The following is a 13,157-nucleotide window of genomic DNA, read 5'->3' as shown; positions in this document are numbered from 1 at the left end:
CTGAACTTGGGGGCTTTCTTCATGCAGAGTATGTGTTCTACCACTGAGCCATGTCCCCTAGCTAACCGCATATTCACACGAGACAATTCTATCTCCTTGGGAATGCCCCATGCTTCCAAGAGTGTGTCACATCAAACCACATTATACAAAATGTTTCTAGTTTCTCTTCCTGAATATGCAGAAGAGTTTGAACCCAGATGTTGTGTTATATATATATATATATATATATATATATATATATATATATATATTCCCAACAGCCAACAATGTGCATGTACAACTGTGAAATTTCTCTGCTCTATATTTCAGTATATGATCATGGGAACAGAAACACATGTATCTATCAGATAATTCAAATGAACCAGCAAAGGCTTTTAAAGCATAACAGCAGTATGAAATGAACTCAATCTGTCAACTGCAGACTTAAATAATGGCTGGGTCCTAACTTTCTCAAAAGTGCCCGATAGAAAGTTGGCTACCACCTGCAAGGAATTCTCCTCATCAGCTGTTATGAACAGAACCACAGCCAAGTGTTCGCCACATCAGAAGGAATAACCAACAGATGAACCTGGCAGCACCAGTTCAAGGATTCTGGGAAATGCAACGGAGTGCCCATTCCAGGGGCCCTGTGATGAGTGAAGTTTCTCTGCTCAATATTTCAGTTGTTTAAGCCAACAGCTGATGTCTGCCATAAGGCAGCAAGAGAGCAAATGGGCCCTCACTGTTGCTTAGATCTGAATGGGGTTAGGCTGAATGCCACTGTGGAACAAATGACAGAGATCTTCCTAGGGGCCAAATCAGGAGGACTGAATTCAACATAAATGATTGAAGCAACAACAAATGGAATGTGTTGGAAGGATGGGCTTGGTAAACGTCATCATTTCTATAAGTATCACAGTAGGGTGAAAAAGTATTTGTAGAGACCTACACTGAAGGCCACCATGGTAGCACCTTCTTTAAGATCACACCACAATCTTGGCCAGTTAAAACAGTGTGCAGTTGGAAACTGTATATAAAACTAGCCCAATCTCCCATGAGAACAGAGTGCTTTTCAGTTCAGACAGTTTAGATATCAGAGGTAACCCAAAGCTTTACTATGTCTCTTTGAAATAGTCTCCAAAACCACCGAAACCAAATTTATTTCCACCATTACTTCACAGTGAAAATGGCTGTGGCAAGGACCACCTTTGTGCATGTTTAGTGCAAAGCAAAATAAACCCTGAATTAGTCCCTTGATACTAATAAGTAATTAAACATGGAAAAGAGCCCACACAAACGGCATGAGTGGTACTTTCCTGTAATTGAGGTGGGCCCTGAAAATCCGTTTGTGCCCATCTCCCTCCAGAGCCAGACCTATGAGGTTTTGCCATGAGAGTTAGGAAATCCAAATAATGTTTTCCTCACATTAAAAACTATGACAATGAATAAGTGTCAACTTGTTTTATGGCACCCCAAAAAGCTGTCCCTCTTGCCTAATAGTAGGACTGGCTCCGGCTCCTATTGTTCCCGATAGCTCATTCCTAGCAGGTACTGTCTCCGCATGTAGCAGAACCTAAACAAAGTAAGCAATGCATAGTTGTCTGCTCTGCTTCTCTTTATTTGGGATTACAATCCCAGAAGATTTAGAGTGTCATGCTAGGACTGGGGGAACCTAGTAATGAAGTTGCAGAAAAGTTAAGCCAGCCATAGCTCTCAGCCTAACCCATCTCTCAGGGCAATTATGAGGATTAACTGGGGTGAGGGAGAGACATGTATGCTACCCTGATCTTCTTGGTAGACAATATAATTAATAAAACATTACATCTCCATAACCTAGGGTACAATAGGCTACAATCAGCTTCTTCTAAAATCTGTCTCACAATTCCCGAAATCCAACAGCTCCCTGACTGGTTGCAAAGGCTGGAATATAACTGTTCCACACTTCATGGTCAACATCTTGACTAGCTGTGCTTGTGCAAGGACATTGCACTAGTAGAAGGGTTTTGTACTACCTAGGTGTACTAAGTCTAGCACTTGCATTCCTGTGGTTGTGCAGCAAAGTGCACAATCTGTGAAACACTTCATGTGTTTAGCAGGAATTTTTGCACAAGAGCACAATTGTGAGCATCCCCATGATTTTGCACAATAATACAGGAGTGCAATTTCACCCAGCTGTGCAATTTTCTTCTTCTTGCATTAGCACAACTTTGTTGTGCATGCACAGCATTAGTCAGGATGTTGGCTTACATGTATAGTTGAATACCAGCCTAAAGGAGGACCAATACACTGAGAGCACTTAGTCAAAGATGCATTTGCGGAGCAAATTGCACGTAATGGCAAATTGCGGGTAGATGAAACTGATGTTAATTTTTGTAACCATGAATCACATCACAAACATTCATCCAATCATAGCCTAGCAACCTCCAGTTTCAAGATAAGGAGCCACTCCCTCTTCCTGGTCCACCGTCTGCATCCCAGCAAGCTCCTTAGCGCTCGTGTCACCAAATTGTGAGCACAGCATCAGAACATCTGAGGGCAGCAGCCATTGGGCCACAATCTTCAAGGGGGCATGCCGAGTGCAATTGTGCCTTTTCAGAACAGACTGCCCACCCTCGGCAGGGAAAGGGCATTTAAATCCCTTGAAATGGCACACAAGCCTTTATTCTGACAGAAATTGCACCGCCACCCTAAGAACCCGGACCAAAATAGTGTCGCACAAGCACAATTTCTGGCAACAGGGGGCTGCTGAGAGGGATTATTTTTCCTATTTCTCCAGGAAGGGATCATAATTATTTCCCTTTTAGGACAGAATATGTATATGAGGGAGGGCAAAGGATCCTGGGATCTGGTCCACTGTGACCAAGGATGCTCTTGCAATGGCAGACCCTGACAAAACAGTCCAGGAACAACCAAACACACTCCTGCCCCCATGTCAGCTTGCCGACCAGGGATTAGCCCTCTCATGAGGCTCCAAGACCTTTCGTCTTCCATTGGACTGTGCTCTCATGAGTTAGGCCTTCCAAAGCAAAGCCCCATCCCCAACTTGTGTGGGACCCCCATTCTCTCTGGTAAATAATAGAACTTGTACACCATGACCCCCTCCTCTCCAGGAAACCCTTTCATATTCCCAGGGAGTAGTGGCCGCTCCCGCTCCATGTATCCGAGCAGTACCCTGTGGGCAGTCTAGAGAAATACCAGGATGGGATAAATCCTTACTCTCATTAACATTTTCTGGGTTTGGACTGACATTGCAGCATATGCAGCTTGGCCACCGTGGGGAACCGTGGGAGAGGAGAACCCCGATTATCGGCAATCCCAGGAAATTAGGGCCACCATACTGGACAAAAACAAACATGGATGTGTGTCAATGGACGAGCGGCATGGCAGAGGGCCTACTTGGACTGCTTCTTCATGGCAGTCGCCAAGACAGGGAAAGGTGTTGTCGGAGTACCTGTCCCCACAGCTTGCTTGTGTGGAGCAACCAGGCTGGGCGGCATCTGCCATCCAGCCTGCATGCCTTTCTCCATGGCCTTTCTCTCTCATGAGAGAGCAGACCTTGGGAAAAGGAATATCATAACACATTATTAGTGATTCAGCACCATCCCTGTGTACCCCAGGATGGTTCTTCTCATGAGTGGTGAACGCTTGTCTCCATGGCCTTTCACTCTCATGAAAGAGCAGTCCTTGGAAGAAGGGGCATCATCACACATTATTAATTATTCTGCCTGATCCCTGTGTACACCAGGATGGTTCTTCTCATGAATAATGCCATAGAGTGCGTGCTTGCACCCAAGGGGAAGAGGTTGGGCCCCCCTTATTGTAGAAAAAAAATAGAGCAGAGACATTCAAGAATTCCTGGGTGCGGCTGCCTTTTAAAGCTGACACTGGGTATCACTGCCCTGCCATATGTTATCTTTGCAGCAATCTAATCAGGTTGCCTGGTTGATGGTGCCACCGCGACTGCATGTGCTTGTGAACAAATTTTTTAATCCATTTATTTCTGGTGACCAAAACACATAGAGCCTGACCTTCCATCCCGTCCCCTTTCTCTTCTGGTTTCTGGAGGCGGGGGGGGAGGGGGAGTCACAGTGGAAAGTGGGCATCGCCCAATGTGACTTTTCCCTTTGACAGGCATAGAAGCTTGGGATGGGACAAGGTGGAATTCCTGTTGCCAGGCAATGGCTTGAGGAGCAAGGAGGGGGAGGGGGGAGTGCTCAGAGAGGCGGCCATCGAGAAGTGCAGCAAGCATGGAGTGGGCGTGTTCCTAGGTGGGTCTGGGCCACCCACTCTATTATTTCGGTTCCAGCAACAGCATGAAACCACGGTTATGGCAGTGTCTGCATTCAGACATAGTGCTGCCATCTTCAAACTTCAGGTTTGAGCAGCAAAACTCACTACAAACCGAAGGTTCAAATTGGAGTTTGGTGAAGGAAACCACAGGTCACTTTTGCCATGAAACTGGGGTTTCATGCATTTGGACATACACAAATTCCAACCTCTGCCCCATTCAACTCCGGTTTGGTGTTATGTGTGAATGGGGACAAAGTCTGACGAGCTGATCTGTATAGAATCATGTGGTTGTATCAGTACTACAAACAAAAAAACCCGAAGAAGTGTATGTTACTCCCAAGAAATCAGCTATCGGGGAAATTAACCTACAAACACTTTTAAATGTAAAGGTTAATAGTTGAGAGATGGATTATAGTTTTTAGGCATATTCTGAACAAGATTAATTGTATCCCACTCACTATTTTGAAATTACATGAAGGAAAAAAATTAAATAGAGAAAATTGTCAAATGTCCACATAAAAGTGACAGAAGAAAGCTGGGTAAGAAGATATTTTGAGCTTTTCACATTGGAATAAAAAGAACAAGAAATATTCTCTTGCTAGTGGCGTTGTATTTCCTTGGGACAAAGCCAATGCATCTTAAGCAGGGAGGAGCAGCTGGACACTCAAAATCCCAAGCTTAGGCTCTCTGCTAATCACTATGTCTGACTGTCTGGACCAAAGTATTCAATAACTGAACTTATGCGACTTTCTTCATCTAGCTGTCTAAGAATTTGTGTCATATTAAGATATGTGAGTGCCTTTATGCCCTGACGTCCCAGATCTAGGAGGACTGGGAGATAAATTCAGCACAAAGTGAAAACAGAGATGTACAAATGGATCCAATGTTCAAATCTGAAAACATTCTTGTTCCAGATCAAGAAGGGTCACACTCTGTCTGAAGCTTCATGAGTTTGACTCAACAGCTCACATTTCTCCTGTCATTAAAGATTTTGGCTGCAATCCTGTATGTAGGCTGCTTAAATCTCACTGACTTTAATGGAATTTAAGCCTCCTAACAGTGGGGAAAGTGATAGCTTTTAATTGTGTTAGGAGAAGAATTCCAGCTTAAGCAGCAAAGTTTCAAGGCCCTGAGAAGGATTCTCTCTCCAGTGTATGAGACCAGAAAAGATAATGTTTTGAATTAGCTAAATCTGAATATAACTACCTTGTGTACCAAATTTATTCTAACTGCAAAATGTGTTTTCCCCTTTTTGTAGAATGTGTATGCCTACTTTGTCAATAACTGCAGTGAGGAGAGCTGGTCAAAGGAGGAGAGCTGGTCTTGTGGTAGCAAGCATGACTTGTCCCCATAGCTAAGCAGGGTCTGCCCTGGTTGCATCTGAATGGGAGACTAGAAGTGTGAGCAATGCAAGATATTCCCCTCAGGGGATGAGCTGCTCTGGGAAGAGCAGGTTTCAAGTTCCCTCCCTGGCTTCTCTAAGATAGGGCTGAGAGAGATTCCTGCCTGCAACCTTGGAGAAGCCGCTGCCAGTCTGTGAAGACAATACTGAGCTAGATAGACCAATGGTCTGATTCAGTATATGGCAGTTTCCTATGTTCCTATGTTCCTAAACTATGTTCATACAATTCCATCATTTCAGTCACTGACGCCAAAAATGTAATAGAATACATTTTGTCATTAAAATAAGTTTGGTATCTGTTTTGCCCAGGAAGACATGATGGGACATTGGGGAGATTGTCTCTGCAGTTGTCACCAGCTTCTACTAAATTGCTGAGGAAACAGGCACCACCATACAGTCAGAGGCCACTGTGCAAGATTGCAAAGCTCAAAACCATGACCTTGATTCAGGGCCTACTAGAATGTTGCAAAAGACATCCATGCATATGATATAGATGAACATTATGCTGTCCTATTCTGACTCCGACCATTAACACAAAACAGGTTCCTTTCTCTTTCAAGTAACACTGGGGAAGAGAATGAAAGGAAAGATGTACAGGAAAACTTCTGGAACAACAAGATCCAGAAATGCCTATCTATGCAAAGGAGAGCTTCCGTCCAGCTTCCATTGCCTAGATATACACCTTTGGTGAGGAGGAACTTCTTGATCCAAGGTTCTTGTCAGTGTGTGGGTGCCTCCATTCCCTCTCCTTTCCCTCAACATCTCCTCTGGTATAGAATCAAGGTATTTTGGTCCAACAAAGGAGAAAAACATGCCACATCTCCTGCCCTTCTGCTTCTTAACTTTAATTTACAAAAAAGAGTAACCTCTCTTATGTAGAACTGGGAGAAACTTACCCAGATGGTAGCTTCTGCATGGTAGGTAGCTGCACCCCTCTTGGTGAGCTTTCTTTCTCTGCATTGTTCATCCTCTTTGGAAGGGAGGCTGCTTGAGACTGTGCAGCAGCCACAAGGCCAGGAGGATGATACTCTTGTTCTGGAACCACTTCTTCACACCTGGAGCCTCTGAAGCCTGAACGGCAAATACAAAGCTGGGGACGGCTGCAGGATCCTTTGTTCTGGCATGGAGGGTCACATACAGCTGAGGAAAGAAGGGAAAGAGTGAACAGAGAGAGGCGATCCCATTGTGATAAATCATGGATTTGCCAAGAAGCACCTATTACCCATGTAAGAGCTGTTGGAAGTTAAAGGACCTTGCGCTGTCTCTTTGCCTCAGACAGTGGAGGACAGACTAGTAAGTCAGAGGGCTAGAGGGTCAAGACATTTGTCATCACTTCTCCACTGCTCTGATGCTATCCCTTTGATGTGTAGATTGCTAATCTCAGGGACTTCCTTCCTCCTTCTCTCTCTTCCTACCTGGCCTCCTACCTTGCAACATGGCAAGCCTCTCTCCCTGCACCATATGTGCAGAGAGGATGCAGAATCCATCTGCATCCAGCTAGATAGATAGATTAGAGATCCTAAATCCTCACTTTCCTATCTAGAATGGAGTTCCTTAATAAATACCTTTTATATTGATTTGAAACTATGAATTGGCTCCAAGTTACTTTACTCTCAGGATACACGCATGCCTAACTAAATGTCCGCTGTGTTGTGCCTCTGTGCACTCTGCTATAATGAGAAAGGAATTCTCTCACCACAGAGAATTTCCAACAGGTTATGGGCCCAGTATTTTGAGCTGCGTGTATTGCAACTAGAGAGTTAGGTTTGTTCCAGGAGATCCATTGAGATCTAGCATGGACACTTTGAATTGCTAATCTACAGCAACTGCCTTTTGGAGCCGGTGAGGATGGCTACTTACCTAGAAGGAAAACTCAGGCTGACTATCCTGAATGCAGACAACTATTTGGAATGGAAGACTCAATTGAGGATTGCACTGAAAGCAGAAGGACTCCACCAAGTTACTGAGGAGGACCCCCCCCCCCGATGGACCCACAAATGCTGAGAAAACTTTCAAAGAGACAGCGCAAAGTCCTTTAACTTCCAACACCCCTTCTCGATGTCTTGTGACTCAGCTCACAAGATTCATTTTCTCTCTCAGCTTTTCAAAGCAGGGTCTTGGTAATGGCTTAGTGAGTATGTCTGCAACAAGAGCAGTATATGAAAATTAGTAGTAGTAGTAATAGTAGTAGTAGTAGTAACAACCACTCTCTGATTCTGTATAATAGCAATTTGTGAGGCAAAGTAAGACAAGATGTGAAGTACCATGAAGGCATAAACATTAAAACAGGCAGAGTCACAACAAAATTTTCACTACAGGCTGAGCTCAGCTTCCTCTTACCTTCGCAATATAAATAACAGCCATGCATACCAGTAAGTCAAATGTTGCTGCAATTCTTATCCTTCCTACTATGCTACAAGTAGGTTGTGCATTTTTTTTAATGCCACATATACATTACATTTATTTATTTAAATGGTAATTTGTTGCTTCGTAGTACAGTTTTAAAAGAACTTGAAAACGGTGCCAAGAATGGGAGGAGAAGAGGGATATCACAGATACCGACCAATCAGCACTGTACAACTGGCTTCTACTAAAACAGCAGAACTTAATTTTCCTGAGCTCAAATTGAAAGGAAAGTTGTTCATTAGAACAGAATGCAGTGAGTGCAATCATGGCTTCACTGCTCATATAATATTACATCTCTTCATACTCATAGTTTGTTTCAACCTTAAATGGACACCTGAAAGCAATTCTTTTAGTATAAACCTACAGCCTATTCATTTGCTTGACTTGTTTGCCAAGTTGATCAGGCAAACTTTGAGTTTTGGGATGAAGATATTGGACGATGCATTTCAGAGAAACTGTATTTATCGGGACCAGAATGGGAAGGAAGGTCCATCTAGCTCAGTATTGTCTAAACTGACCAGCAACAGCTCTCTAAGGTCCAGTTACCTACCTGGATTGAGCCTGGGACCTTCTGCATGCAAAGCAGATCCTCTTCCACTACGCTATGGTCCTTCACCCAATCCTGCCAACTATAGCCCCCATGTGTAGCTTATTGTGCAAGAAAGGGAACATGCGGTAAAATGTGGGAGAGGAGATGCCAACTCTAGACAACGTGACTTTGCTGTCTTTCAACAGACATGTTCAATCACCTAGAAAGTAAGCTGCCTGTTTTGTTACTTCCCATAGACTTGGGAGGGGAGGGTTAGTTCTGAGCTGTCCCATCCTATCAGTAGCATTCCTTTGTTCCCTCCAACAGCTAATTCGAAAGTCACCACACTCAAATTCTTCAGCAATTATTGGAAACTACAGTTCATTAACTTTGCACCCAAATCACTCCATAGTCTCTGTATGCTTCTAATTACAGCACATCAACTTCAGCTGTAAACTCAGAGAGAAGAGGCACCACTAATTATTACACACCAGGGTCCCAAAAGGTTCCTAAACTATTAGGAGCCAATTTAGTTTTATAATAATCCAGCCAGGTAACAGCCAAGAAGTTAGCTCATTTAGATGGCACCAAGCTAACTGTTTACTCGGAAGCAGCTTCATAGCAAACTTGGATGTCGGTTATGGAGTGTCACATGGATTTGCACTTCACTGGTTTGCAGAAAAGGCCTGTGAGAAGGTGTGGCATGTAGACAAAGGCTTCCACGCAGTAACTGAAAGCAGGCGTTCTTCACCTTTTTGAACCTATGGACCATCTAGATCCTCAAGAATTACCCATAGACACCCACCCACCCATGAATATATTTTCTTAAGGCTCCAATAATAATATAAAAGGGTGGGGGGGATAACATTTGGGAATTTTATTCTGGCTCATCAGGAAGCAAATTATATAATTTGCAGCAAATATTTTACCTGGACCTACCCCACGGGCCACAAATTAAGAACCCCTGAGAGGCGAGCACACACCTTTACCAGCAGGCATGGTGAGGCAGCAGAGCAGAGGGACATACCCTGTGCCATTGTGCAGCTACTCGCTGATGAGGGATGCCTAGCACAGGCATGGGGCACTGACGTGACTGCACTGGACATGCCTGGCCAATCAGGACCACTGACTACAGCACTGCCTCACAACATCATTAAGAATGCAGGGGTCACTCCAACAAGGTAGCTGCTTAGCAGCAGCAGCCATCACCTTTTCTTTACACTGTACCCTCGTGTGTGTTGCCATGGCTGTCTGTTCTTGATGGGAATATTAATGGCTTCCTGAAGAAAGAAGCAACTTTGGGGTCTCAGAAGACTCACGTACACATACAGGAACCCTGTGGCACCTGAAAGACCAAATTTAAGGAACAAGATCCCCTTTTGTGTTTGCTGTAACGGACGTAAATGGCTACCTTTCCGGAATTTGCCACTATGGAAGGAACTCTGAAGATTCGGTGCTATGTTTGAATAAATTATTTAAATAACCCAAGAGGCAATATGGATTCTAAGTTGAGGTTTATGCCAAAGGCCAACAGAGCCTTGATGAGCTTACCCAACATTTCAATCACATAGTTTATTTATTTATTTTATTGTTGAATTTATATACCGCCTTTCGTTAAAAACAATCTCAAGGCGGTTTTTCTAGGGCCCTGCCTAGTTGTTCTAGGGCCCTGCCATGCTCTTTGGATATCAGGCATATCCTGCAACATATGAAGTGGCTACACATGCTTATGTAACTACATATGCACATTGGCCCCAGTCCAAATGAGCATCAATCTAAATCATGATTTAGATCATCGTGAATGGGTCTGCATGAGGCTTGCACACTCCCCACTTCTCTCTCCTCCTTCACACACAAAAAGATCAAAAGCTTCCACTGTCACTCTTGACTAACCATAGTCCCCATTGTGTTTTAAACTTGGGAACTGCCATTTTGTACTATGGTTAGGACAAAACAGTTTTAAAATTAGGAAAGTTGTCTTTAGAAGAGGATCTGTGCAGATATGCACAGCAAGAATAAGGGGGGGGATTTTTAACAGGTGACGGGGGAGCATACAGCAAAGGAGGATTAGAGAGTTAGGCAGGAAGATTCCTCAGTTATGCACTACTTTTGGGAGAAGGGAAATAGGAATACTTGGAGAGATAGAAGATGTACCGGAGGTATAAAATCTATTTATCTTTACAACTACAGTTTATCTGCTGAGGAGAAGTGTTATGACTTTCAGGGCCCAGTATGGATTGATCTGCCAGAGTATATGTGGAACATATTTTTGGCAAAATCATCTTTCCAATTTAAGAAACAATTCCAAATGACAAGGAATTTTTCTAGTTATTTTAACCTCAACACTTTTACAGCCCAATCCTATGCATGTTTACTCAGGAGTTCCACTGAGCTCAGTAACAGGCATTATAAACCTCCCCCCGCTGTTGCTGTATACCTCCACCCCATCATTCACTGCCTCTCCCTGATACTCACTTTTACAGTGGGGCTTGTCTGAAGAGGGAAGAGCCTTAATGGTGATGGTGGGTGCTTCCGTGATAATGGAGTTGGATTGATCCAGTCTCCCAATCATGGAAGCAACTGCCATCATGCTTAGGCACTTCGCTCTTCAGACAAGCCCTGATGTAAACATGAGCAGTGGGGCACACTGCTGATTGATGCAGCGGGGGCGGAACTTCCTCCTCCTTCACCCCACCCCAAAGTGGGGATGCTATACAGAGCTACAGCACCCCCAAGTGTGCACCAACAAGTCCTGCCTCTTTGTGATGCACACCTAAACCCTGTTCCCCTACTCCCCACAATTACAAGAGACATCCGCTGTGCTCATGGAGAGATTCTCCCTATGCTTTAAATGCTGGGGCACTGTAATTGTGGAGAGCAATGGACAGGGTTAAAGAGCATGTCAGTGTGGGGGTATGGCTTACAGGCATGCTCTCATGGATGCTGTAATTGAGTACAGCATCCATGAGCAGGAGAATGCTGGAACAGGCTTCTTCGGACTTTTTATCCTGAAACAGGCTAATAGTTCTTAGACACTGTATTTCATTCCTGTATTATGACAAAAAGGACATAATAACAAGACTAAGAAATTCTGCCTATGATTTGCTTTGCAGATGTATTTACAAGCTTTACAGACGTATAAAGAAGGAACCAGCAATGAAAACCATTGGCTGCATGAGGGATACTAAAAATGCACAGCAGAACATACAAACTGAAGTAGAATATGGAATGTGGTTTTGACGGAACATGCTCAGTTTTGGGAGTATGCCTTCTTTCTTGCCTGAAATTCATCAAAGCCTGAACTATTGTTTCGGGGCCTGAATACAAAATACTCCCCTGTTTTACAATATTCTCTCTGGCTACAGTCCCATTCAAAGAGGCTAAAGTTGCCTTAGGCCCAAACATAAAAAGTCAATCACTTAAATGGAAAGGAAACAACTTTTCTGTGGTTGGGATTCTCAGCACCATTACAAGGAATCTGGATACCCAATTCATACTGAAAAGAATAAGATGTGACCATCCTTCTTCCCTGGGTAGCTGTAGAGATTCCAGCCTTTGTGTTGCCTGCATCCTAGATCTAGGAAGAAAGGTGGGAGGGATGCTGCCTGGGGAACCAGAGTGTTTACACATATAAACTATTAGCCTCTTGCTTTAAAAAAAAAAGTATCTTGACCTTAAGGTCTGCCTGAAATTTACCATCCCCTGTCAAGAAAGCATTTTCTGGAACCCTGACAGCACACGTTTAATTACTCCACGCAAACAACCACCTACCACTTGAAAAGTCACCAACCAGGGCTAATGGCCAAGAGCCCAGGTCTGAAATAGTATTTGTGCTGTTCCCAGAAAAGCCTCTAATGAGAGGAAGATGCTGCCATTCCTGGCCTTGTGTGTTGTTTATGCATACTGTCTGGCAGCTCAGTGTGCTCTCTACTGTTCGGCTTCTGGGACAGCGAGTCAATCCTTGGCCCCTTATTCCAGAACACAGATTTGGTCAGCTTCTCTGGGATAATCACATTAACGATTGTAGAGCCCACCTTACAATAAACAAAGCACAGCCTTATTGCCATTGAACATCTGGGAAATTCCTAATACCTGAACACCTGCCTGCCACTGTCCATATTTAATTTGTAAAATTAGATATACCAAGGCTCAAGCTTGCCTGGAAGCCACATCCCTAAAGACTGTTCCTGGATGTGCGGCTGCCATAGGCATCGTTTCCGGTTGGAAGGGAGAATGGATACATTTACAGCATAATTCAAAGGCCCGCTTGTGGACATGTTCGAGATTAAGCTGCAAAAACATTGTGTATTGCTAAAGCTACTAGCTGAACATTCTTTTGTCAGGCAGATTGCCGGTTAATAGTTCAGGATGGCCAGTTAATTTTCATCAGTGATAGCTAACATTTAGGACATGAACTCCTGAGAGTAGTTATTTACGAGTAATATTTAGGACATGATCTGTTGGAACCTCTCTGAGTTTTCAATAACCCATCATGGCTTGAAGAAGTAACAAGCCTCCAGCTGATAGGAGGAGTCTGAGAAAGAAACTGCA

At 43.8% G+C, this 13,157-nt stretch overlaps 1 protein-coding gene across 8 annotated transcripts in view; it reads right to left on the bottom strand.

Moving 5' to 3' along the window:
• Window positions 1-13,157, bottom strand: part of LTBP2 (latent transforming growth factor beta binding protein 2) — a 259,813-nt gene that overhangs the window by 145,375 nt on the left and 101,281 nt on the right. For all 8 annotated transcript variants that reach the window (XM_053276860.1, XM_053276887.1, XM_053276867.1 and 5 more), the window contains one exon: window positions 6,568-6,811. In XM_053276860.1, the coding sequence (XP_053132835.1) occupies window positions 6,568-6,811 (244 nt within the window). The remainder of the gene's footprint in view (window positions 1-6,567; window positions 6,812-13,157) is intronic.

The sequence above is a fragment of the Hemicordylus capensis genome, chromosome 1 (genome assembly GCF_027244095.1).
Source record: "Hemicordylus capensis ecotype Gifberg chromosome 1, rHemCap1.1.pri, whole genome shotgun sequence".
NCBI lineage: Eukaryota > Metazoa > Chordata > Lepidosauria > Squamata > Cordylidae > Hemicordylus > Hemicordylus capensis.
This window is presented reverse-complemented; position numbering and strand designations above follow the sequence as displayed.